General features: G+C 40.9%; 1 protein-coding gene across 1 annotated transcript; it reads right to left on the minus strand.

Moving 5' to 3' along the window:
* Positions 1-13,259: 13,259 nt before the first annotated feature.
* LOC139570413 (heparan sulfate glucosamine 3-O-sulfotransferase 2-like) lies at positions 13,260-22,537 on the minus strand. The gene is made up of 2 exons (XM_071392262.1): positions 21,427-22,537; positions 13,260-17,390 (listed from the first exon to the last, which is right to left on the minus strand). The coding sequence occupies exons 1-2, from the start codon at positions 21,945-21,947 to the stop codon at positions 16,772-16,774; spliced, it is 1,140 nt and encodes a 379-aa protein (XP_071248363.1). The 5' UTR covers positions 21,948-22,537; the 3' UTR covers positions 13,260-16,771.
* Positions 22,538-23,719: the final 1,182 nt, after the last annotated feature.

The following is a 23,719-nucleotide window of genomic DNA, read 5'->3' on the forward strand; positions in this document are numbered from 1 at the left end:
CATTGTCCTGTTGAAAAACAAATGATAGTCTCACTAAGCGCAAACCAGATGGGATGGTGTATCGCTGCAGAATGCTGTGGTAGACATGCTGGTTAAGTGTGCCTTTAATTGTAAATAAATCACAGACCGTGTCACCAACAAAGCACCATCACACCTCCTCCTCCATGCTTCACGGTGGAAACCACATATGCAGAGATTATCCATTCACCCACTCTGCGTCTCACAAAGACACGGCGGTTGGAACCAAAAATCTCAAATTAGGACTCATCAGACGAAAGATCAGATTTCCACCAGTCTAATGTCCATTGCTCGTGTTTCTTGGCCCAAGCAAGTCTCTTCTTCTTATTGGTGTCCTTTAGTAGCGGTTTCTTTGCATCAATTTGACCATGAAGGCCTGATTCACACAGTCTCCTCTGAACAGTTGATGTTGAAATGTGTCTGTTACTACAAACAAGAAAATAGTAAAAAATAAAGAACAACCCTTGAATGAGTAGGTGTGTCCAATCTTTTGACTGGTACTGTATAATTCTATAAAATATATGCAACAAATTTTCCACCAACAGGTTTCTGTGCCAATGCATCACATAACTTCATACTGATTACCTGACTTTGTGCGCTTATCATCATGGTTTGCATTTTCAACACCACAGTCAAGTAGAGTATGTTAATCTCAATAAAAAAGAAAATACATCCATCCCTACTCAGCATCAAAGGCTTGGTTTGACAATCTCCAAATGTCATTAAACGTTTTGGTGTTTTGTAACAGATGTCTCTTTCCATTAATCGAATGGCCTTTGCGCAGTTTGGATGCTGGAATTGTATTAGAGTGGAGTGGATGAACGTGGAGTGGATGAACATATCAAACCAAACCAAGCTTTATTTATACAGCGCATTTCAGACATTGAATGCAACACAATGTGCTTCACAGGAAGGAAAAAAACTTAAAGCAAGGAAAATAAAACGGAAATATTTACTACAAAAACAAAATAATATCAATAAAAACGGAATGACAAAAAAGCATCCTAAGGAAAAGCAAAGCTAAACATGTGTGTTTTAAGATCTCTTTTTAAAATGTCCACAGTTTCAGCCCAGCCCCCCCCCCCCCCCCCCAGGGGCAAGCTATTCCAGAGGCTGAGGGCATAGTAACTAAAGGATGCCTCTCCATGCCTCTTGCTCCTAGACTTTGGGATAGTTAAAAGGCCAGTGCCAGAGGACCTGAAGGACCTACTGGGTACATAACTTAAAGGCATGTCTGTCATGTATTTGGGTGCACAATTGTAGATTGATTTAAAAAACAATAATTCAAAAATTCACAGGCAGCCAGTGCAGAGACCTTAAAACCGGTGTAATGTGAGCCCTCTGTCTGGCTTGGTCATTACCCATGCTGCAGCATTCAGTATGTTTTGCAGTGGACCAATGGCTTTCTTGGGTAGACCAGACAGGAGAGCATTACAGTAGTCAATGGATGAGTCTCTCTGTATCAGCCTAAGAGAGAAACGGACAAACCTTGGCAATGTTCTTCAGGTGGTAAAAAGCTACAGTATTTTGGTCACATTCCTAATGTGTGATTTGAAATTGAGTTCAGACTCTGAAATAACACCTAGGTTTTTTACCTATTGTTTTATCTTTATTTCCCGCGAATTAAAATGTGCGGCACCAACAATAAGTACCTCGGTCTTGTCTTGATTTAGCTGGAGGAAGTTTTGAGCCATCCAAGTATTTAAATCACTATTACAGTCTAATCATTTATCCGTGGAGCTAAAATCCTCTGGTGACACAGAAACGTAAAGTTGTGTATCGTCTGCGTAGCAGTGAAAATGAATGTGCTTTCTGATAACGCTGCCAAGTAACATATATAACATATGAACTGAACAGTACCAGACCAAAATTGAACCTTGTGATATGTATTTTCTCTGAGTTATTTTCACCACTCGTTAAATAGATCCTAAACCAATTTAGAACTGAACCAGAGAGGCCAACCCACCTCTCCAGTCTGTCCAGAAGGACATCATGGTCAAAAGTGTCGAATACAGCACTTAAATCCAAGAGTACAAGGACAGAGAGCTGTTCGGCATCTATGTTGGCTCTAAGATCATTTACCACTTCAACTAAGGCTGTCTCTGTGCTGTGGTGGGCCGGAAAACCAGATTGGAATTTTTCAAAAATACAGTTGGCACTTAAAAAATAATTTAGCTGTTTGAAAACCAATTTCTCCAGAATTTTGCTTAAGAATGGAAGGTTGGAGATTGGCTGAAAATTGCTAAGAGCTGAAGAATCTAGATGACTTTTCTTCAGAAGAGGTTTCACCATAGCAGTTTTCAGTGCAGTGGGGAAGGTGCCTGTGAACAGGGAGAGATTAACAATAGCTTGCAATTCTTCAGATATGCAATTCAAAACTGATTTGAAAAGGTGGTGGAGATAGGATCGAGAAGGCAGGTAGAAGGCTTAAATTGTTATATCACTTTCCTGAGCATGTCTGTGTCAACCAGGGAAAATAAATCCATAGAGCCTTTGCGTGGTAGGCTAAGGCACATATCATCAAACTTCTCATCAGGTCTTGCTTGACTGATATCCAGCCTGATGTTGGTTATCTTATCTCTGAAATATGATGTAAACTCAACACATTTAGATGTGGAGGAAAGTTCACATAGGTTTGCGGGGATAGGATTTATCAGGCCATCAGTGGTTAGGAAGAGCACTCTTGAATTATTCTGATTAATAGTGATCAAGTTAGAAAAATGAGCCCGTCTGGCATTTATAATTGCCAAGTTGCTCTCTCAGAATATCATAATGGACCTGCAACTTTGACTTCCTCCTCTTCCGCTCTGCCTTTCTGCAATTTCTCTTTCATGTATTTGTTTCCTCACTCATCCGAGGGGCTCTCTGTTTGGGCGTGTCCTTTTTCAACTTTACTGGAGCTGTGGCATCAATGGTTGCCCTTGATTTGCTGTAAAAGTGATCAAGTAAATTATCACAAGAGGAAGGCAGAAAGGTTGATGGGGTATTGTTCATACACTCAATAAAATCTTTAGCAGTTTCAGAGGTAAGTTAGCGTTTCTTAATAATGCATTCAGTAATACCCTGTGCTATGGGTAACAAGGTAGAAAAAAATATACAGTGGTGATCAGGTAAAGCAACATCAACAATAGAGGGTATGTCAATAGAGAGCCCCTTGGTAAAATCAGGTCCAGAGTCAGTCTCTTCGTCAACATGAGTATTAAAATCGCCCAACACAATGATTTTATCATAGTTCTCAAAGGACAATAGACGATAGTTAATAGAAATCAGATTCAAACATTGTGACTAGTTGTGTTCATGCCACACGTAAAAGGTAATGCATTTTAAAGTTAAATTACAAATATTTAGGCTATATTGAAGTGTCTATATTTAAAAAAATGTATTGGCCTAATAGTAAAGACATCATCAAAATATATTACCTTTTAATGTGGCATGAACACAACCAGGCATGATATTCTGATCTGATTGTCAAAAGTAGGATACCTGTGCATGTTCGTCCACTCCAAAATAATTCCAGCATCGAAACTGCACGTATACTCACGCCATTTGATGAATGGAAATAGACATCTGTTACAAAACACTAAAAAGTGTACTTAATGACATTCAGCGATTGCCATTGATTAGGTCCACATTAATTGACGCGTCTTGCTGACAAATCAACCTTTTTTTGTAGCCTGAAAAGTTGGGACACCTGAAATGGGGCTAAAACTGTCCCAGGAAAAGGGGGATGGTCACCCTAACACACATGGTCAATTTACTAGAATAGGATACAATGTGTATTACCATGAACTTCTAATAAGCCTTACCGGTAGCCAGTAATGTAGTGGTAAAAAAAAATTGGTGGGTAAACTCTGATAGCCGTAGCCGGTAAACAACAACAACAAAAAGTCACGCTCCCTATACTTTCAATGCATTTTTCTGAAAATGGTGGATAAGCGGCGTTTACTTGCGTTTACCCTCGACTAGACCTACACCATTGCCGGTAGCTTACCCTCTCAGTCGATGCAATTTTGCACACATGAACACACGCAGAACAGGTAGCCTACGTTCAATACAGGTAGCCTACGTGCAAAAATCTCTGAAGTTGGAGACTTTTATCTCCCTCAACAACTTTAAAAATCTGCTATCCGAGCAGCTAACCGATCGCTGCAGCTGTACATAGTCCATCTGTAAACTACCCACCCAATTTACCTACCTCACCCCCCATACTGCTTTTATTTATTTACTTTTCTGCTCTTTTGCACACCAGTATCTCTTCTTGCACATGATCATCTGATGATTTATCACTCCAGTGTTAATCTGCTAAATTGTAATTATTCGATTTATTGCCTACCTCATGCCTTTTGCACACATTGTATATAGATTCTCTTTTTTTTCTACCATGTTATTGACTTGTTTATTGTTTACTCCATGTGTAACTCTGTGTTGTCTGTTCACACTGCTATGCTTTATCTTGGCCAGGTCGCAGTTGCAAATGAGAACTTGTTCTCAACTAGCCTACCTGGTTAAATAAAGGTGAAATAAAAAAAATAAAAATAAAAATAGTACATGAGTTGAATCAAAACATGTTTTACACCCTAGTTCATGAATTGTCCATAATTTATGCGTTAATGCTTGCAGTCTTCACAGATTCCGTGAAATAAAACACTACCATTCGTTCCTTACATTAATGACATTTATGACAGTGTTATTTGTAATTATTAAGCATTTAACAATTGAATTAGAACATTGAACTTAAACCCTGTACGAATCATGGATCTTGGAAATCTCAGGAAAATGCACTGCAAGTGTAACTATCCCTACTTAACATGTCATTATGTTTCGCCGTGAAAACAGTTCTCATGGTCGCACACATCCAAAATAATGTTGGTCTATGCCATTGCAAAATCGAATGCTTCCAACCGAACATTCATATTTGATCCTCTTCTAACTGAAAGAGTCACCTTATAGGCCTGCACGTGACATTAAGAACTTGAAACATCAGGAAAAAATGTTGTGTGCACGAACAGCCAAAGATCAAAACAAACAAAATCGTCACAAAATGTCTTCATAATATATGCAATAGCTGTTCAAAACTGTTGGGGAAGCATGGGGACTCCTTAAGTGAAGAACACCTTGATAGGGGAGGTACAAGCAAGCAGATGAGGACATTATATAGTAAAACCTGCAAAATGGTGAATGTAAATCAGGGGAAAACACACTATCCTCCACTGTTCTCAATGAAAAAAGCACACAACCCTCCTCAAAATAGCAAAGAATGTTAGACAACCCTCCCCTATTTTGGACCAGCCCCCCAACTCCAGTACATTTCGAATTGTTCCTTATGTTGCTTATACATATCTGGAGCCATCTTGGATTGTTACCTGTGCCATGTAATTTAGGTCTTTAGAGAACTAGCCAGGTCCAGTCTTCATTGGCCATTTACTGTACACCACATGTTCATCTTTCTAGAGCTTGAGTTCATTGATGTTGTGTACTGTGTCATCAGCTTGTTCGGACACTATCATATGGATTACTCTAATTGTGTCTTTTTTCTTATTCTACTACAACAGCACCCCCAGAATCCACCACAAAAGGTGGAGCATGTTGAAAGCCATGGGCAACTACTAAATACACAAGACGAGTAGCCACACTAAACCTACACACTGCATAAGACCTCGGCTACGTTGTGCAGTGTCCAACGAATCCCAACCCACTCACTGAAAGTCTGACATCCCCTTGTCAATAAGCAAGTCTGTGTGGTGTGAGAAAGCAGTGAAGCGTTTTCAGTCCAAGATACAGCCGACACGTGTCTATCCTACTCCCACTGACACTTCTAGTCTATAGGCTGTTTGAGAAGTGATTGACAGAGATGTTGATTATGCGTCTTCGAGCCAGGTGGCTGGCAAGCAAAGAAGCGCAGCGCACCAGATTGCTGCATCAGCCAACGTGTAAGGCCGTCAGTTTCTGGCACTGGCGTGTCTTGACAAACATCACAGGAATATTAAAGAGATCTGGAGCTGTCAATCAAAGTTCATTGTTGTTGCTTGTTAATCCTCCACTGCCTTCCAAAAATGTGTATTTTTTGTTCCAGTATTTTCTCATTATTTTTGTCTCACCCCTTTCTACACTGAGTGTACAAAACATTAGGAACACCTTCCTAATATTGAGTTGCACCGCCTTTTGCCCTCAGAACAGCCTCAATTTGTCGGGCATGGACTACAAGGTGTCGAAAGCGTTCCACAGGGATGCTGGCCCATGTTGACTCCAATACTTCCCACAGTTGTGTCAAGTTGGCTGGATGTCCTTTGGGTGGTGGACCATTCTTTATACACACGGGAAACTGTTGAGCGTTAAAAACCCAGCGGCGTTGCAGTTCTTGACACTCAAACCGGTGCGCCTGGCCCCTACTACCATACCCCATACAAAGGCACTTAAATCTTTTGTCTTGACAATTCACCCTCTAAATAGCACACGTACTGTACACAATCAGGGTATGTAAGGGATTACATCTCCTATGTAAGGGATTACAAAAAACGGTAACTTTAATCCGTTATGTTACCAACAAAAATATTGTAATCAGATTACAGATACTTTTGAAAAACTAGATGATTACTTCAAGGATTACTTTTAAATTCAAAAAATATTTTACACTTCTCTGTTTTCTCAATGACATTCAAATCAGCATTGAAAAAGGTGCAAGTTTAAGTTTGTTCCACCTGAGCGAGTCTGACCACAAGTCAGAGACCACTATAGTGACACACCAAATGGGTTTGATCGATCGCGGAAAAAGAACAGGAATAGGTTTTTGTAGGCTACAGTCCAAGCTATGTCTTCCAATGGTGCGACTGCTGTTGGCATCCAAAGATTATCCATCTTGAATAAACGCTTGGAGGTAAGGATGACAGCAGTGGTGTAGTCTACGGAGATACGGATATCACTTATTATTGATATCTACATTGACGCATTGATGTGAATCACACTGCTGCTCTCTCATTTAGCTATTTGCGCCTTACGAATTGTGTTTGTTGTGGGTGGCTGTTCACAAATCTAAATGTGTATTTGAACCCAATAATGGTTAAATTCAATAAGTTTTTGAAACCAGTGGACAGCCAGTGAAAAATGTGCTCTTGCAACAGCTGCATAGTGCGGATCCCAGTCTATGAAATAAAAGTGCGGCTTTTATTGCTGAATCTAATTTATGCTGCTAAAAAAATATATCCATAGGCCTAATGGACACATGCTCAGACGCGCACACTTTTGATAGACTTAAAGGGGCAATCTGTAGTTGCTACATCCATTTTTGGACTTATATACTATACGGTACTAGTCAAAAGTATGGACACACCTACTCATTCAAGGGTTTTTCTTTATTTCTACTATTTTCTACATTGTAGAATAATAGTGAAGACATCAAAACTATGAAATAACACATATGGATTCATGTAGTCACCAATAAAGTGTTAAACAAATCAAAATATATTTCAGATTCTTCAAAGTAGCCACCCTTTGCCTTGATGACAGCTTTGCACACTCTTGGCATTCTCTCAACCAGCTTCACCTGAAATGCTTTGAAGGAGTTCCCACGTATGCTGAGCACTTGTTGGCTGCTTTTCCTTCACTCTACTGTCCAACTCATCCCAAACCATCTCAATTGGGTTGAGGTCGAGTGATTGTGGAGGCCAGGTCATCTGATGCAGCACTCCATCAATCTTCTTCTTGGTCAAATAGCCCTTACACAGCCTGGAGGTGTGTTGGGTCATTGTTCTGTTGAAAAACAAATGATAGTCCCACTAAGCACAAACCAGATGGGTTGGTGTATCGCTGCAGAATGCTGTGGTTGTCATGCTGGTTAAGTGTGCCTTGAATTCTAAATAAATCACAGACAGTGTCACCAACAAAGCACCCCCACACCATCAAATCTCCTCCTCCATGATTCACAGTGGGAACTACACATGCAGAGATCATCCGTTCACCTACTCTGCGTCTCACAAAGACACAGAGGTTGGAACCAAAAATCTCAAATTTGGACCAAAGGACAGATTTCCACCGGTCTAATGTCCAAGTCTTTTCTTCTTATTGGTGTCCTTTAGTAGTGGTTTCTTTGCAGCAATTCGACCACGAAGGGCTGATTCATGCAGTTTCCTCTGAACAGTTGATGTTGCGATGTGTCTGTTTCTTGAACTCTGTGAAGCATTTATTTGGGCTGCAATCTGAGGTGCAGTTAACTCTAATGAACTTATCCTCTGCAGCAGAGGTAACTCTGCGTCTTCCTTTCCTGTGGCGGTCCTCATGAGAGCCAGTTTCATCATAGCGTTTGATGGTTTTTGCGACTGCACTTGAAGAGACTTTCAAGTTCTTGAGATTTTTCGCATTGAATGATCTTCATGTCTTAAAGTAATGATGGACTGTTGTTTCTCTTTGGTTATTTGAGCTGTTCTTGCCAATATATGGACTTGGTATTTTACCAAATAGGGCTATCTTCTGTATACCACCCCAACTTTGTTACAACACAACTGAACACAACACAAAAGAAATTCCACAAATGTACTTTTAACAAGGCACACCTGTTAATTGAAATGCATTCCAGGTGCATTCTACCTCATGAAGCTGGTTGAGAGAATGCCAAGAGTGTGCAAAGCTGCCCTCAAGGCAAAGGAAGAATCTCAAATATAAAATACATTTTGATTTGTTTAACACTTTTTAACGCGTGATTCCATATGTGTTATTTCATAGTTTTGATGTCTTCCCTATTATTCTATAATGTACAAAATAGTAAAAATAAATAAAAACCCTTGAATGAGTAGGTGTATCCAAACTGTTGACTGGTACTGTATGTATGTGTGTATGTGTGTATGTGTGTATGTGTGTGTGTGTGTGTGTGTGTGTGTGTGTGTGTGTGTGTGTGTGTGTGTGTGTGTGTGTGTGTGTGTGTGTGTGTGTGTGTGTGTGTGTGTGTGTGTGTGTGTGTGTGTGTGTGTGTGTGTGTGTGTGTGTGTATGTATGTATGTATGTATGTATGTATGTATGTATGTATGTATGCATGCATGCATATATATATATATATATACATACATATCCATTGATTCTTGAAGAATATAACTTGAGCCAAAATCATAAACAACAGAGTAGGGCTGGCTAATAAGTCCTTAGTTTTGGGGTTATGCTCAGGTAAAACTATTTGGCTAATCTATACATCCATATTTCCAAGTCCTATTCTTGAAGATCAAGGGGTATAAAATGTATTGGAATGACTGGAATTCGGATAGACTTTGGTTTTAATGTAAAGATATAATTTTATCATATTATTATATGTAGTAGAAAGCGATGGGTTAGAAGAAGCCTACGTAACCAACCCATAAAGTAAAATGTAACATCCATATATGGCCAGCTATGTAAACTTTAACATTGATTTATCCTGCAATAGATGTCGTTCAATTGCTAACATACATTTTTGTCTTCTTCTAATGCCTTTTAAGGGGCAAGTAATCTAAAAGTAACTGAATGGAATCAGATTACGTTACTGAGTTTGGGTGATCCAAAAGTTACGTTACTGATAACAATTTTGGACAGGTAACTAGTAACTAACGGATTACATTTAGAAAGTAACTTACCCAACCCTGTGCACAATCCATGTCTCAATTGTCTCAAGGCTTAAAACTCCTTCTTTAGCCTGTCTCCTCCCCTTAATCTACTCTGATTGAAGTGGAGTTAACAGGGGGGCGTCGATAAGGGAGCTTTCACCTGGACTCACCAGTTCAGTCTGTGTCATGGAAAGAGCAGGTGTTCCTAATGTTTTGTACTCTCAGTGTGTATTGTATCATGTGTCTTCAGAGGTTATTTTTTCCTCTCAAGGTAGGTGATGCTTTTGATTTTGCTTTTCGGTACGATGCAGTAATACTGGGATGCAAGAAATGAGATGGAGAAAAACCTTCCGTTGTTGGGGAAGTGTGGGCTAACTCTTTGATCTTGCAGTGTATCATGCAAGCATATATTTCATAAGCTATCTCTCGACATATGCACTCACGCACGTGCACACACATGCACGCACACACATGAATGCACGCACGCACGCACACACACACACACACGAATGCACACATGACCACATGACCACAGATGAGAATTTGTCTCATTTGTCTCATCAAGTGAAACATATATTGGTGTTGTGCAATACACCGTTTCCGAGTGAAAGCTCCAGAACTGAAGGTGGGTGTATCTCTGTCCTGTTCAGTTTTTTTGAGGAAGATAAATTAGTGTTTGGATGAACATAAAAGCTAATGTATTCATAAGAGCTATGATGAGCGCAGCTGTCTACAGCACCTGACATCCCATCTGAAAACAAGCCGCACGGGAGGTGGCGCACTCTCTATAGTGTGTGTGTGTGTGTGTGTGTGTGTGTGTGTGTGTGTGTGTGTGTGTGTGTGTGTGTGTGTGTGTGTGTGTGTGTGTGTGTGTGTGTGTGTGTGTGCGTGCATGCGTGCGCACATGTGTATGAGAGTTGTTTGTTTTCTGCTTCCAGTGAGCTCTATCTCAATATCTTTAAAAGTGCTAGAACATTCCTAAGAAGTTGGCGCACACAGGATTTGCAGTAATTTCCCTACTGTCAAAGAATAATCACCATGAGAATGCATGTTTTAACCCTCCGCCGTGGCTTCAATTGTGTTTCCTAATTGATTGTAGCTAGGATAGGATTCCTTGCATTTGGTGAAACCTGCAGCAGATCATTCTGTTCCGTTGTTGGCACCCACGTAAGTTGACGTGTCGTATGCCTTGTACTACAAAAATATCAGTAAGACATTTGTGTCGCTTTCACGTTGCTTACATCATTAAACTAACATTATAGCGAAGGATAACACATTTTATATAATTATTTACTTGAATCAAATAATGTCAAATGGCATGTAATTTACAGCAACACTCATTGTGCGCTGAAAATAAACGCAGGACTCATGTATAGTATACTGTGTTGCTATCTATTATTAGCTAACCACTACAGGTGCACGTATCCAGCCTGGGTTCTGTTTATACATCAGGCTGACGTTTTGGTTTGCGTCAGACCTAACAGCTAAGTTCATGGGGAGGAGGTCTCGGGATGGGGCCTCGTTTTGTTATTCTCCTCAGTAAGCCATCAACCATCCTGTGTATCCTGTGTAATTAGAACTCATCTCCTGGTGTGAGGACCGTCGAGGTCTGGCAGATTCGCAGTTTTAATCAGTCCTTCAACTCACTTTATCTACTCCACAGAAACGCGGATAGAACAGACTCTCGGCAATCTGACAAATTGACACAACAACAAGGCAATGGGATTGAACAACCGCTTCTAAATTGGAGGATTTCTCCCCTGAATTTCGGAGAGCTGTGTGACAACGGGGGACTTGCATTCTATCTCGTTTCATCTTCGTTTCTCCCTCTGTTGGAGTTGAAATAGGGGGATGTTGACCGCTGGTTGATTTGTGGAGTAGATGTGATGATTGGAATGGACGAGGGGAAAGTGAATGGGTGTGCGTTTCATTGTCCTTCAGATGACCATCAGAAATAGAAGTGCAACACAGCATACACATGTTCAGCTTCTATTCTATTTTCAGTATTCCATCTCAGGAATTCACACATGGACAATAAAGGATTATATTGGAGGCTAGGGGCCTATAAGGATTTCAGTAAGTTTCTTTATATATAGTGACATACATTGAGGTGATCCTATCTGAAAGCTGCTGTTCTCATTCACTGTATACAGTACCGTCTTGGGCTGATTCCGGATCAGTTTGTACGAATGCTGATCCTCGGCTGCCTCACCTTTTTTTTTGATCCACTTATCTGACTGCGGCGTGCTCACACAGTCAGTGAACAGATCTCTCCGGGAGTTTTTCAGGTTTGGCTGATGTTGGAAGGCAGAAGTACAGGACATGTCTCTTGTATCATTAGCTGCTGGGGAGTGTGCTACAGTTGTCAGCACTTCATTTTAATTTGGCTCCAAAGCCACTAGCGGCTTTGACCACTGGGATTTCCTGTCCTCTGTGGCAGTTAAACTAAACGAAGTGGTTGGATGGAGGTAGACAGGGTTCCATAGAGTCGCAATGTCAGCTGGTATATGTCTCATCTTGATACCAAAGTACCTTATTCAATCTTGTCTGAACATCCTGAATCGCGATAACTTGTAAATTGGTCTAAAGTCCTTGTATGTAACAAAAGCACAGTACATGTCTCCTAGACCCACTTAAACTCTGAACATTTTGTTTTGCCCAGGGAAAATACAACAATGCTTCTCAGGGTTGTCCTTGAAGTCTTATCTGAGTTTGTACACAGGACTGTTTCCGCATTAATAACTGGTTAGAATTACCAGAGACTGTGAGATAAGAATGAAATGCCATTGGGGGCATTTAAGATATGAATGCACAAAGAGAACAGTGCACTGAAACGTCCTTTTGAGGTTAAAGTTATCGCTCCGGGTTTCATTATTGCAAACAAACCCAGATAATTATGGTTAAGCCTTCAAAATGGCTTAGTCATGAACATTTTAAAAGGTTCAAAATCAAATATATCCACTAGAGATGAAGCTCAAAGTTATATTTGACAGTGCAGATATCAGGATATCAGGGCCTTAGATAAGTTTGTTTAAAACGGTAACAGTAAATTGCAGTTTCATACCTCATAACACCTTTCATTCATCCAGCCAGTATTGCAATGTGTTTTATACATCGGGAGCCTTGCACATACCGTTGCCTTCATATCAAAAACAAGACCAGTACATTCCAACATCCTACATCCACAGTTCCTACAGTCATGAGTTTGCATAATGTGTATGGTTTCTTATATAAGAGGATCCATATCCACACATACTCTCCCATAAAGCCAGAGAGAGAGAGAGAGAGAGAGAGAGAGAGAGATTGAGGTCCTTGACCTCCAGGCAGTCTCCAGAGGGGCTTTTTACTGTGAGACTCTAATCAGAGTGTAGCTGACGTGTGTCCTGCGGATCGCTCCTCTCCAGTCCCCAGGCCTAATTAGGACCCATGTGTACTGTACATAGAGCTGCCTTTCACACTGCCTGTTGGAAAAAGCTCACCTGTGTGTGCTCAACAGGCCACAGAAATGAGCTGCTGGAAAACATGATGACAAGCAGGGGCAGCGGAGGTAGAGGAAGTCCCTCAAACCAGGAGGTCCTTTCAGTTTAATGAATGCCAGCAGAGCAAGCCAGACGGAGAGAACAATTGGAGAGGGAGCGAGAAAGGGAGACAGTTGGAAAGAGAGCGAGAAAGACAGAATGTGGCTTTGGCAACATTTAATCACTTCTGTCAAGACAGTACAGCTTGTTCGGATTTGGGAGAGCGAGAAAGAGAAAGAGAGAGAGAACAGGTGATATGTAAAGAACAAGTAGTCTTTCTTCAACCATTCTCCTCTGCACTCTCTAGTCTAGCATTAACACATGTATGATGGTCCTTCTCTGTTTTTACTGAGTGGTTATTTACAACTCTTGAAATTCCCCATGGCACACTAGTATGTCTGGAAGAGAGAGAGAGTCATGGTTAATGAATTAATGTAAATCAATAGGATCCTTGGTTTGAAGCCCGGCAACTGTTAAATAACAGCAGAGCTACGAGGTAACTCGATGGCACGAGGGTGCCGGCGTCCTACTTTCCTCTGGACAATGAACATGCGTTCTAAATTCCTCTCCGACAGTTCTTTGAGTAATGATGAGCTACCGTGGCTCTGTCACACAAAGAAATGAGAACCGCTTCATTTGGTTAGAGCTCCGGCTTCCTCTTGATTCCATTTGTAGGGTCTAAGTTTCACTTTTAACGCACAAATGTCGGTAGGTAAGGCTTTCATTGCATACGGATGTTGTATAAGATCTGAACATGGCATCAATCCGTAACACACTTAATGATGTTTCATGAGTCATGACCAACAGATACAGCAAAAGTATATGTACTGTACATACTGTATTTCCTCTAGTCTAGAATAAGCTATCATAATTGTAAAACACGTATTGCCCCATTTAGATAAGTGCTGTTAATGTTTCCTATTAAAAATACAGGCAACTCATTTCTTCACTGCAGAATTTTGACATTTGTTTTGTAAGCCTGAGGCACACGCCTAGGCAGCCTAGTTTCAACATTCCAAGCATGCATCCAAAACCAAACTTCTTCAATACAATCATGTGACGAGTGGGATCCAAGTGGTCCCCAAATCAATTTGACAACCTGCCACAACTAGGCGCTCCCTCCTTTGTCTTTGAAAAGCTATTGGAATTCCGTACCCAACAAGGATATTCCATCACTATTAAACACAACTCAACAATTTGTGCAAATTCTATGATGGCAAAGAGTCATAAATAATAAGAAAGCTATTTATTCACGGAATTCACAAAAAACGGACAATCAAAAATCTAACTTCTATAGTCTGATGAGCTGAAGTGATTTGTCCAAATGGACTGTGTAGCTGTGATGGTACGGCCACACACTTCACTTTTCAATTGTGACACCAACCTTTTGATTTAGAGGAGATTGATGTGAGTAAGATCGTAAAAGGCAAGAGAAAAAAAAGTGTGTATGGGTTACCTTGGGAAAAGGGCGAAATGTCTAAATTCAAACAGAAGTGAGGCCACTGTATTAGAGGTGACCTTCACTGACAGAGAAGGGCTCATAAAGTATTGATCTGATTTGATCTGGCGGAGATTGGGGGATTATATATATTATATTTGTTAAGTAATTTTTTTTATTGAAACATGAAAAGGGACCTCACATCATCAAAAGCAGAAGTAAAGTGTTAAATGTTACATCATTCTTATCCATGAAATGAAACTGGTTAATTGCTCATTTAGTCCACAGCTAAAATCATAAACAAATTATTGGGAAATATTAATGCTTTTGTGCTATAGCTTTGCTGTACACTGTAAAATCTTTCCTGTTGTTTTTACGGTAACTTAGAGGTTACTTACTTACATTATGTTACTATACTGTATGTAACGGTATCCAATACTGTTACTGTAATCTTTTACCATTGTTTAATGGTAACTTACAGACAACTGGCTGCCTGTAAGTTACTGTAAAACAACAGTACAGTGCATTACTGTAATATGTTTTACGGTAATTGTAATGAATCAATTAATGAATAGATTAATTATTTAAATTCATTGAGGGGAGATGGGGTTTGTATTTTACAGTATTTTACCATAATTGCATGGGCTTGGTGCAAGCAGGTTGGCTGCTAGGTAATGTGTTTGCATATTACAGCATATCAATGAATGGCAGTTCGGAAATCTTTGTTAAGGCCTCTAGAAGTGTAAGTGCACTTTTAGAGTCGTTAACAAATGCTTCCAAACTGTCAGTGACTACAGGGCAAAAGAGACCAAAGCACATGGTAAATACACAACCATTAAAGGTTTGAGACTAGTTGCCATTCCAATAGGTCCCCTATACACATTTAATTGTTGGGGCACTACTATCAGTGAAATTGGTGCAGCACTCTCACTAACGGGTGGCCAAATGTAGCTTCTTACAAGGCACGCTTCAAAATATATCAATGAGCCAGAAAAAAACAATACCACGCAACCACTAGTGGTCAAAAGGTTTTTGGTGCTCCAAAAGTACGGTACTGTATTCTCTGGGGTGGAATTACAGTACCACTCGAAATACAGCAATTCTTTCCCTGCCCAAAACATTTTCTCACAATGCACCATAATTTACAGTCTGCTGCTGTATAATGCTTCACAGTATTTTACTCTTGATAAATGTACATATATACCACATGAATCAATTGTTTTCATTACAGTGTAATAGTAGGTGTACTTAATTTAGTAAATCATATACATTTAGTACACATCTTGTTTTATAGGGTCACTCCAGAACCTCAATGCTGTGTGCTTACAGTAATGTACTGTTAAAGCAAAGTTTCTTTGTAATTTACAGTATCATTTACTGTTTACGCCTAAAATCACCATTCATGGCAATTTACTGTAAATAATGAATATGGTACTTTACTGTTAGTTTTATTGTACAATACTGTCAAAACAGCAAGAATGTTTTTCAGTGTATACATGAATCGACAGAGGCTTCCCAGCCCCCACTTCAGTTTTAGTTCAAGCCCAGAGTGCTATTTATCTTTTACAATAATATCCCTCTCTGAAGATGATGCTCACATTTTCCATGGTCTCAGTTGAGATTAGTGAGGGGAGTTACATCTATCCCATGACATTTGCTCATTTTATACATTAGTCGGCAACAGAGGAAAGCTAGTCAGCAGGAAATGGCCAAGAGATTTTCAAAACTTTAGCGGACACTTATCTAAAGCGACTAACAGAACAGAGCAATCGGAAAGTATTTAGACCCCTTCACTTTTTCACATTTTGTTACATTACAGCCTTATTCTAAAATGGATTAAATTATTTTTTCCCCTCATCAATCTACATAGTGTACCCCATAATGACAAAGCAAAAACCAACTTTTTTACAATTTTGCTAATTTATAAAAACATTTAAATTGAAATATCACATTTACATAAGTATTCAGATCCTTTACTCAGTACTTAGGGTCGTTGTCCTGTTGGAAGGGGTCTGAATACTTTCCGAATGCACTGTACATATTTTTTAAATATGTGTATGTGATCCCTTCGAGACTTGGACCCACGACTTTAGCTAGAGTCACACTATTACCAACAGCCAAACAGGAGGTCCATCGAACCACACCAAAAAAACATTTAAACTGTGCATACATTCATGGATGACATCTTGTCTCTCCTTGTGCCACTTGTAAACTGCGGACCTCCCCACAAATCTCTATTCCCATCTAAAATCATGACCCACCATTTCGTAAAACTTGACATTGTATGGCCTGTAGAAGTCCCGTAGCTGCTCGATAGTGTCGTGATCTATCTGAATGTGGGTTCTACCTTTAGACTTGCCCAGGCAGCGGGGTGAGCTGCTGCTCTCTGGTTTCTTCAGGCAGGGGAAGCCTTTGGTCCTGTTGAAGTAGAAATGTTTGTCCGTGACGATGCGTTTCAGACCCAGGAAGTCCTGCACCCGCGCCAGTTCTCCAGCCGGGTCCGTGATGAGCCGCTCCCCGTTGACGAAGTGGATCTGGGACAGGGGGAAGTAGCGGAGCCAGTTTTCCAGGTGCAGAGCGTACATGCCGATGCGGATGGCGTTCCAAGACGTGTCAACCAATCCTAAACTCTGGTTCTGGAAGGCCAGAACCTGGAAGCTGGGAAGGTCAGGTGTCTTGGACAGGGTCTGCGTGTAGTCAGAGATGACCCGGGTGACAGGGTTGCGCACCACCACGATCAGCTTGGTGTCCCGGGACATGGCGGAGATCCGGCGAGGTGTCTCCCTTGTTACAAAGTAGCTGGGCGTCTTCTCCATGGTGATCTGGCTCTCCATAGTCCGTGGCATCAGGCATCTGAATGAGGAGGAAGAGACAGACAATTAATACATGATTAAGAAGAATGGGTCAGCAATGCCATTAAATATATATATATATATATACACACAGTGCATTCGGAAAGTAGTCGGACCCCTTGACTTTTTCCACATATTATTACGTTACAGCCTTATACTAAAATGGTAAATAGTTTTTTTCCCTCATCAATCTACACACAATACCCCGTAATGACAAAGCAAAATCAAGTTTTAAGTAATTGTTGCTAATTTATAAAAAAAAAAAAAATAATATCTTATTTACATAAGTATTCAGAACCTTTACTCAGCGCTTTGTTGAAGCACATTTGGCAGCGATTACAGCCATGAGTCGTCTTCGGTATGACGCTACAAGCTTGGCACACCTGTATTTGGGTATTTTCTCCCATTCTTCTCTGCAGATCCACTCAAGCTCTGTCTGGTTGAATGGGGAGTGTCACTGCACAGCTATTTTCAGGTCTCTCCACAGATGTTCGATTGGGTTCACATTCGGGCTATGGCTGGGCCACTCGAGGACATTCAGAGACTTGTCCCGAAGCCACTCCTGCGTTGTCTTGGCTGTGTGCTTAGGGTCGTTATCCTGTTGGAAGTTGAACCTTCGCCCCAGTCTGAGGTCCTGAGCGCTCTGGAGCAGGTTTTCATCAAGGATCTCTCTGTACTTTGCTCTGTTCATCTTCCCCTCAATCGTGACTAGTCTCTGCTGTTGAAAAACATCCCCACAGCATGATGCTGATACCACCATGCTTCACCGTAGGGATTGTGCCAGGTTTCCTCCAGACGTGACACTTGGCGTTCAGGCCAAAGAGTTCAATCTTGGTTTCATCAGACCAGAGAATCTTGTTTCTCATGGTCTGAGAGTCCTTTAGGTGCCTTTTGGCAAACTCCAAGCGGGCTGTCATGTGCCTTTTACTGTGGAGTGGCTTCTGTCTGGCCACTCTACAGTAAAGGCCTGATTGGTGGAGTGCTGCAGAGATGGTTGTCCTTCTGGAAGGTTCTCCCATCTCCACAGAGGAACTCTGGAGCTCTGTCAGTGACCATCAGGTTCTTGGTCATTTCCCTAACCAAGGCCCTTCTCCCCAGATTGCTCAGTTTGGCTGGGAGGCCAGCTCTAGGAAGAGTCTTGGTGGTTCCAAATTTCTTCCATTTAAGAATTATGGAGGCCACTGTGTTCTTGGGGACCTTCAATGCTGCAGAAATGTTTTGGTACCATTCCTTAGATCTGTGCCTCGACACAATCGTGTCTCAGAGCTCTACGGACAATTCCTTAGACCTCAAGGCTTGGTTTTTGCTCTGACATGCACTGTCAACTGTTGGTGCTTATATAGACAGGTGTGTGCCTTTCCAAATCATGTTCAATCAATTGAATTTACCACAGGTGGACTCCAATCAAGTTGTAGAAACATCTCAAGGATGATCAATCAAAAAAGGATGCACCTGAGCTCAATTTCGAGTCTCATAACAAATGGTCTGAATACTTATGTAATTAAGGTATTTCTGTTTTTGTTTTTTATAAATTTGCCTAGAAGGCCAGCATCCTGGAGTCGCCTTTTCACTGTTGACGTTGAGACTGGTGTTTTTTGCAGTTACTATTTAGTGAAGCTGCCAGTTGAGCACTTGTGAGGTGTCTGTTTCTCAAACTAGACACTCTAATGTATTAGTCCTCTTCCTCAGTTGTGCACCGGGGCCTCCCATTCCTATTTATATTCTGGTTAGAGCCAGTTTGCGCTGTTCTGTGAAGGGAGTAGTACACAGCGTTTTGCGAGGCCTTCAGTTTCTTGGCAATTTATTGCATGGAATAGCCTTCATTTCTCAGAACAAGAATATATTGATGAGTTTCAGAAGAAAGTTATTTGTTTCTGGCCATTTTGAGCCTGTATTCGAACCCAGAAATGCTGATGCTCCAGATACTCAACTAGGCTAAAGAAGGCCAGTTTCATTGCTTCTTTAAGCAGCACAACAGTTTTCAGATGTGCTAACATAATATCAAAAGGATTTTCTAATGATCAATTAGCCTTTTAAAATGATAAACTTGGATTAGCTAACACAACGTGCCTTTGGAACACAGGAGTGATGGTTGCTGATAATGGGCCTCTGTACGCCTATGTAGATATTCCATTAAAAATCATCCATTTCCAGCTACAATAGCCATTTACAATAATAACAATGTCTACACTGTATTTATGATCAATTTGATGTTATTTTAATCGGTGAAAAATGTGCTTTTCATTAAAAAACAAATACATTTCTAAGTGACCCCAAACCTTTGAACGGTTGTGTGTGTGTGTGTGTGTGTATGTGTGTGTGTGTGTGTGTGTGTGTGTGTGTGTGTGTGTGTGTGTGTGTGTGTGTGTGTATAAACTCAGCAAAAAAGAAGCATCCTCTTACTGTCAACTACGTTTATTTTCAGCAAACTTAAACGCGAATCCGACCACCACCCCTGGTGAGATAAAACCGTGGCTCGTCAGTGAAGAACACTTTTTGCCAGTCCTGTCTGGTTCAGCAGCGGTGAGTGTGTGCCCATAGGCGACGTTGTTGCCAGTGATGTCTGGTGAGGACCTGCCTTACAACAGGCATACAAGCCCTCAGTCCAGCCTCTCTCAGCCTATTGCGGACAGTCTGAGCACTGATGGAGGGATTGTGCGCTCAACACATGGTCCTGAAAAAGGGACGCTTCTTTTTTTGCTGAGTTTATATATATATATATATATATATATATATTATTGTCACATCCATTGGATAGGTGCAGTGAAATGTGTTGTTGATCCTATACCTACAGTATATTTAGTAATTGTATACTAACTTAGTATGCAAAGAGTATCAATACGTTATGGCCATAGACATCAAGGGAGGTCCAGTCTGGCTATGGGCCTGTTTCCAGTGAAACAAAAAAACAATAAGGACACTTTACCAATGTCACAGAAGGTAGTTGCCACAAGAGACTTGTGTGGGAAAGATCTCTCTCTGTCTTTCTCATATACTGTAACTAGCTCAGTCCCAGGTTCAGCAGTAATAAATCACCTGTGAGATGTAATGTAGATTGGACAGAGGAAAATGACTCTCTGGGTCATAACTGGGTCAAACAAGTAGGCCACCGAAACTTTTGGTTGTTTTCTGTCAGGTACACCGATTTATTTTTGGTCACTTCAAGTTCTAAAACTCCCTCGAAACGCGTGCATAGCTCTGTCTGATTTAATTGAAATGAAATGGTATCCTATTCGTTGATAAGAAGAAAACAGTTGCAGACAATGGCTAAAAAAAAAACAGTTGCAATGAATCAGCAGCTTTTAGCCTACTGTTGACAAATAGACACATCATGGATCAATCTTCTGAAGACACGTTCTTGAAAAAGAAAGCATCTTTATTTGGAAAGTAATAGCCAATGACGCTCAAGGTCGTTTTTTGATGGATGACAAAAACATCTGAGTTGATGTGGCACAAAATATCTTCCAATTACTGTCATCCTCCACTGACCACTGTCAACATGACATGGAACTGTTGTTTGAACGTGTTTCTCTGACATTGCCTTTGAACAGATGGACAGGTCAGAGGAGGCTATATTCTCCAGGCTACACACTAGTCATGTAATTCAATGATTCAACGCTCCTCTCCACTGATGATTGCATTGTCTCGTTCAACAGACAGACTAGTAGGCTACAATTAATTATTATGGCGAAAACTAAGCGAGAGGAGGGATGTAAACTAACCATAAGATAGAGGAGGGAGACATGTGAGGGAAAATTATTAGGTTAATGGGTTTCAGGGGAATGACAATAAATTACAGCGAGATTAATACACATTTTGGTATTGAGCCTTCTACAAGGCTCCTTTTCACTAAATGTACCTTTTTACAAAATGCCTCTTTACAAAAATCTGGACTAATTACCAAGAGCTAATTTAGTTTAAAAATCCAATGCATGATGAATTCGCGCGCAACACAGCCGTTGGCATGACGGTTGGCTTCCGTTAATGAGCTCCCTAGGTCGACACCTGTGCAGGTGTAAAATTAGTTATTGTCTTACCTGTACCAGTCTAGTCCACGGTCATAGTTCCTGTCGAAAAAATGCGTTTCTGTGCCGACCGCCCGTACGTCCGGATGGATTCTTATAAACTCCAAGACAGCTCTTGTGCCGCCCTTTTTAACACCGACAATGATGGCATTTGGCAACTTCTTATTCCCGAATTTCCCACTGCCCATGCTGTTAGTGGTAGGACGGTCTGATGTGTTATTCCGAACTGTGTTGAGATTAACCGAGGCGTTGCTTTGGTTCGCTTCATGGAGAGATATTTCCCTTGACCCTCTCGCGTTCAATGGCAAAGTGCAGTAAGGAGATTTTTGCTGAAGTTTTTTGCCTCCATCACTCCTGAGGCGCAGGCAGTTCTGCGTTGGATCACTTGGTTTTTGCATGATAGCATCAGAAGAAAATAAGAGACAGTAGCATATATATGATAGTGATAGAGATAGGGAAAATATGCAGATGCATGTCCTGGTATGCCTATATGAAGACGGCGCAACTCGGCTATAGAGGACAATGCATGCCATATCTCCATGGATTTAGATGGTGCATGTTTTTTTTGATTGATTATTTACTTGTTATCTGCGTTGTCGTTAAAAGAGTGAAGACAAAACGTAGCCTATATCCACGGGCATATAAACCCATTACGCAGCTCTGACTAATATCTCCATTCCCCCCAAACTGCCCTGGGAACTGTTTAAGTGGTGGCTAAAAGCCCACATTACAAATAGCAATCAGGGTATTCCATGCAAGCTTGTTTCAGATATCCGAATTATTCCAATGTTGCGCACATTACTTCACTTCATCCTGGATCGAATCACCAAAATCACTCAGGTGTGTGCTTGCGTCAGGAAATAGTAGCCTACGGTAGTATGTTTTACTTCTTCACTTAGTTAAAAAAAAGTCCTCCTTTCCGTTATGAAATCTTGAACACATCCTATTGTAAAATCCTTGTATTTCTTATTAGGGCACTAGCTCGAAAAGCTGGGAGCGTGCGGCGCAGTTCTCTCCGTTCCGTCTACTTCACAAGACTGCCAGTGCCAATACAAGAGAAAAATATACATTATTAAAGGTGCGCCTGACGTCAGGATTCTTTTTTGGGAGAAAAAATCTGTAGGTTCCTCTAGCCTACCCAAATCTTAAAACTGACGCAAGTGCATCCTTCATCTTCTTCACGACACCTTGGTTTATCATAATATTTGAATTGTGCCATAGGCTTCCATTGATTTATTGCTGCTTGTCCACTGTAATGTATTAGAATATGTCTTGTATTTGGTCATCAGACCTGCTGAACCAATGCTTATGCCAGCCATATAAAACGGTGTCTAGAAGGGTTAATCTTTGACTATAGCATATCTATCATTATATAAATGTTATGACAACAATTACGAGCCTACATGCCATTCATAAATTATATACTGTATATAAATACTGAGTATACAAAACATTAGGAACAGCTTCCTAATGTTGAGATCGACCCCCTTTTGCCCTCCGAACATCCTCAATTTGTTGGGCTGTGGACTGCAAGGTGTCGAAAGCGTTCCACAGGGATACTGGCCCATGTTGGGCTCCTGAGTGGTGCAGCGGTCTAACATGCTGACCAGACCGGACACGTCGCGTGCGCGAGCGTAGCAAAATAAATTTAGAAATCCATGTTATTCAATTATTGCACCCACACTGCTCGCACGCGCCAACGAGCGTCTGCGACGCCAAGGGCTAAAATAGAAGTAATTTCAATTTCTGACGCAGATCGCGCTGAAACTCCTGCCTCTCCCATCTCCTCATTGGTTTATAGAATCAGATACCTACGTTCCATCTCCTCATTGGTATTACCCATGTGGGTGATTGAAAGACCAACTGTGTTGTCGGTTGTCGTGGTAATACAATGAAAGTTTAGATGCAATCACCATATAAGTTCAAAGATGAAAAATCCTGGAAGGAGGAGAGATGACTAGAAACGATTCGGTTGGCCGTTTTATGTGTGGATTAATTGTCGGAGTAGAGGTCCTTGTGCATTTCAGGTAAAATAACAACTCAATGTTTATATCCCAGGACAAATTAGCTAGCAACAGCAAGCTAGCTAAATAGGACAAATTAACGCTAGCTAGCAAGTGCATGCTAACTAGCTAAATTGCCATACATGTTTAATGCTTTTCGACCTGTCCCCAAATTAATGTCATTGGTTCAGAGTTTATTTTGATATTTTAATCTGTGTGTCGTGATCGCGTTTGGTGTGGGGGGGGAAAAAATAAATTTATGCACGATAGCGCACGCGCGCAGACGGTTTGGGTTCCGTGTA

The sequence above is a fragment of the Salvelinus alpinus genome, chromosome 3, assembly GCF_045679555.1.
Source record: "Salvelinus alpinus chromosome 3, SLU_Salpinus.1, whole genome shotgun sequence".
Lineage (NCBI taxonomy): Eukaryota > Metazoa > Chordata > Actinopteri > Salmoniformes > Salmonidae > Salvelinus > Salvelinus alpinus.

Excerpts from the sequence above, each read along its gene's own strand:
- LOC139570413 (XM_071392262.1), bottom strand. The coding sequence starts at position 21,947 with ATGGCATGCATTGTCCTCTATAGCCGAGTTGCGCCGTCTTCATATAGG. Across the intron at positions 17,391-21,426 it reads CGTGGACTAGACTGGTACAG|ATGCCTGATGCCACGGACTA; the intron begins GTAAGACAATAA and ends CTCCTCATTCAG.